General features: G+C 38.2%; 1 protein-coding gene across 1 annotated transcript; it reads right to left on the reverse strand.

Moving 5' to 3' along the window:
* Positions 1–1070: 1070 nt before the first annotated feature.
* LOC100441984 (large ribosomal subunit protein eL18) lies at positions 1071–2941 on the reverse strand. Its single transcript, XM_054535068.2, has one exon. The coding sequence runs from the start codon at positions 2911–2913 to the stop codon at positions 2362–2364; it is 552 nt and encodes a 183-aa protein (XP_054391043.1). The 5' UTR covers positions 2914–2941; the 3' UTR covers positions 1071–2361.
* Between the last annotated feature and the right edge of the window lie 861 nt (positions 2942–3802).

Genomic DNA, 3802 nt, shown 5'->3' on the forward strand with positions numbered 1-3802 from the left:
CTGGAGGATGTGTGTGTGTTTGTGTGTGCACGTGCACGTGTGTGTGACAGAGATCACATCTCCATCAAATTCATCTTTCCACTGGATTTAAAAAATCTAAATACTGTAGCAATGTTAATTTTATTATCAGACAGAACATCCTTTCCCAATAATTGCTCTGCAAGAATTAAATGCTAGATCAGCAAACTTCTAGAGTATTCTGTCGATTTGCTATTATACAACATTATGCAATTTCTGTTAAGTGGTTCCCAGAGGCTTACAAAACGGGTTAACTTAGTCCTGAATGTGGATTAATTTCTTTATGTTTCCCAGCCTCATTTAGCCTTTTTAGTGTATAACATGATTAGTTCACCTAATATTCTTACATGATTTAAATATCAAGAAAATTAACTTTCAGAAAATGCTAATGCATTTCATATATTTTAGGAGCTACAGCAATAGAGGTTTTGATATTGACATTGGGCATTTTTTGTTCTTTTACCTACAAATCTACTTTGATATGTGTGTATATATGTATACACACATATATATACACAAATATATAAACACACATACATATATAGGTATATATACATGTACATATTTGTATAATTGCTGATGACATGTAGGAAAGATTATTTCATGTTGCTACGGAAGAGTTTCTCCTGTGAATAAAGGATATTTGTTTAAGGAAATAAAAAACACTACAAATGTGGCAGGGGTGTTCAGTTGGAGTATCCTGTTAAGCAATATGCATGCTTTATTTGGGCTGTGCTTTCTTGGTATATGGTTCTTTAAGAATATGAGAATATAGCAACATCAGCTAGTCCAGGAGCAATGCTATTAACCTGAATGGTCAGAGCAGTTGCAGACCTGGGAGCAGTTAATCAACTAATGGATATTTCTGTAGAGAGAAACTATCTAATGAGGACATATGAGTTGTAGAACACAAGTGGTCAGCATCATGACTCCTCCACTCCAGAACTAAAATCCCTTTCTCTGTGTTACCTTGCTGCCTGTCTGCATCTACCTTTTCTCCTCCTGTGCCAATTCACTACCATCCACCATCGACTTACTAAATATATTGTTTACAAAGTGACCAAATGTAACTATAGAATACAGGATGTTTATGAAGAAGACAAACAATTTTATTTTAAAATATGTTTTACTCATATTCATGATTCATAGTGAAGCAAGACTGGTTTTTGAAACATTATAATGCATTTTTCATTACTTATATTTTATAGTTTTATTTTAATATAAGAAACCATAATAAGTATAAATAATGACTCCGAATCTCACCACCTAGATAAACTCAGAAATCATCCTTTTTCTAGGTGGCATGACCTTAGACTTCCACCAACAAGGTAAAGGATATTATAAAACATTTTCAGAAGCCCTTTCTGAAATGGGAAAAGTGGTGTTTCATTGTTGTTTCAATTTGTACAATTTTTCTTGGTGGAGGGGTCAGAGTCTCACTCTGTCACCCAGGCTGGAGTACAGTGAGGTGATCATGACTCACTGCAGCCTCAACCTCCCAGGGTTCAAGTGATCCTTCCAGCTCAGCCTCCTAAGCATCTGAGACTGCAGGCACATGCCACCATGCGGGTTAATTTTTTGTAGAGACGGGGTCTCACTTTGTTGCCCAGGCTGGTCTAGAACTCCTGGGCACAGGCCATCTTCCCACCTCGGCCTCCCAAATTGCTGGGATTACAGGCGTGAGCCACTGCGCCTGGCCTTAATTTCTATCAATTTAATTGATGTTCTCTATTCTTATTTATTGGCCATGGCTAAAAATGCTTATTGTGTCTTATTCGTGCTTTTAAGTATGTTTGTGGGATAGCTATATTTGCATGCAACCCTCAGGATATGGGATAATTGTTTATATGTGTAACAAACTTTAACAGCCTATTCTTAACAATAATCGGTAAAATCTGAGAAAACGAATTGTATCATTCCTGTGTATTATTCATGAAAACATTTTTAGATTTCCTTACCGAGATGTAGAATGAAGCAGCAGTCTGTCAATCTGTTACAAACTAGACCACTGGTTCTCCAAGTGAGGTTTGCCAGACCAGCAGGATGAGATCAGCTGGGAACTTAAAATTTGAATTCTGGGGTCCTACCCAACTACAAATCAGAATCTGGGGGTGAGACCCATAAATCTGTGTTTTATTAAGCCCCCCAGCCAATTCTGATGTACCGTGAAGTTTGACATTTGGAGTAAACCAACAATGAGGAACTTCATGTGAAATGCTACTTAAGAGACTTTTTCTCACCCCCCGACTGTAATGTCAATGTGCACATTTTCTTTTCTTTTCTTTTTTTGCATCCAAAATCGTTTTAATAAGAGAGTAGGATCCAGGGTTAGTTTTTGTAGCCTCAGCTGGCCTGTCGGCCTCTGGCGCGCTCGAACTTCCGGCCCTTGGAGTGGACGTAGTGTTTGGTGTGGCTGTGCGGGGTTCCCTGGGCCTTCGCGAAATGCCGGTTCACCTTTTGGCCCTTGCGAGGACCGGAGGGCAGCAAGGTGCCGCAGCCCTTGGGGGAGTCCAAGGCCAGCTGGTCGAAAGTGAGGATCTTGCCCCCTGCCCTGAGGACGCGGCTGCGGGCCAAGTTGTTCACACTCAGCACACACACCTTCAGTTTGGGCACCTCCTGAACCCGCACGTCATCTGTTATGGTCCCCACAATCACGGCCGTTTTGTTTTCCCGGCCAGGAAGCTTCATCTTACGGATCATCCGGGAAAGGGACAGAGGTGGCCGGTTGGTACGACTCATAAACCTCTTCAGCACAACCTGGTTGAATGTGGAGTTGGTTCGTCTGGCCAGAAACCTGTACAGCTTGACCAATAGCCTCAGGTAGACATCCTGGCTCTTGGGCTCCTTGCGCTGAACCTTTCGATCCTTGTTGTGGCGGATGTCAACTCCCACCATGGCGTCTCCTGCTCGGCCACGTACGGAAAGAGAGAACGGCAAATGTGCACATTTTCTATTAAGACTTCTTCCTCTCCCTCTCTCTCCCTTTCTTTCCCCCTCTCTCTTGCAGAAATTCCATCCATTTGTGTGTTTATTTTTTAGTCTTTCCGAGATAATAGCTTCACTAATGCATTGCTACATGTGGAGAATCTATTAACTTTTAAGATAAAAAGTTCATTTGCTAAATTCTCCCCATATGTTCAAACTCATAAAGTACTTTTTCTGATTGCTATAATACAAACAAGAAACATATTACTCAATTTGGCATAATTTTAGGAATACTTTTGTGGTCCTACATTAGCACCGATTTTTGAACATGCTTTATTAAATTCTAAAATCTTGCACACTACATGTCATTGTGGTAGTTACAGTATATATCAAGATTTTTAGGTTAAAATCTTAAAGTAAAGCATATTTGTTCCTAAACGCAGTAAGAGGAATAAGAGCACTATTACTATTATGATTAAAATTGTTTATGTTAATATCTTCATATGCCTTATCTCATTCAATTCTCATAATTCTATGAGGTAGGACCCACTGTTATTTTGCTTTGCTGAAATATTCATAAGTCTGCTGAAATATATACTACAAAATAGGACTGAAAAAAAACCACTCAAATTTAAAATTTATTAAATTGTTAACTATTTAATTAAATTCTACTCATCACAAGGGATTCCAAATAGACATTAGATAAACCTAAATGCTTCTAGTGAAGTAAAATATTATTAAACAATTTTCATATTTCAATTTTATAAAATACCCATGTAATCTAACATTGTACTATATAAAATTTTTTTAATAGGATTTTTATTTTAAAAGGTTTTAACAAGATTTTTTTTCTATTTCA

The sequence above is a fragment of the Pongo abelii genome, chromosome 18 (genome assembly GCF_028885655.2).
Source record: "Pongo abelii isolate AG06213 chromosome 18, NHGRI_mPonAbe1-v2.0_pri, whole genome shotgun sequence".
Classification (NCBI taxonomy): Eukaryota; Metazoa; Chordata; class Mammalia; order Primates; family Hominidae; genus Pongo; species Pongo abelii.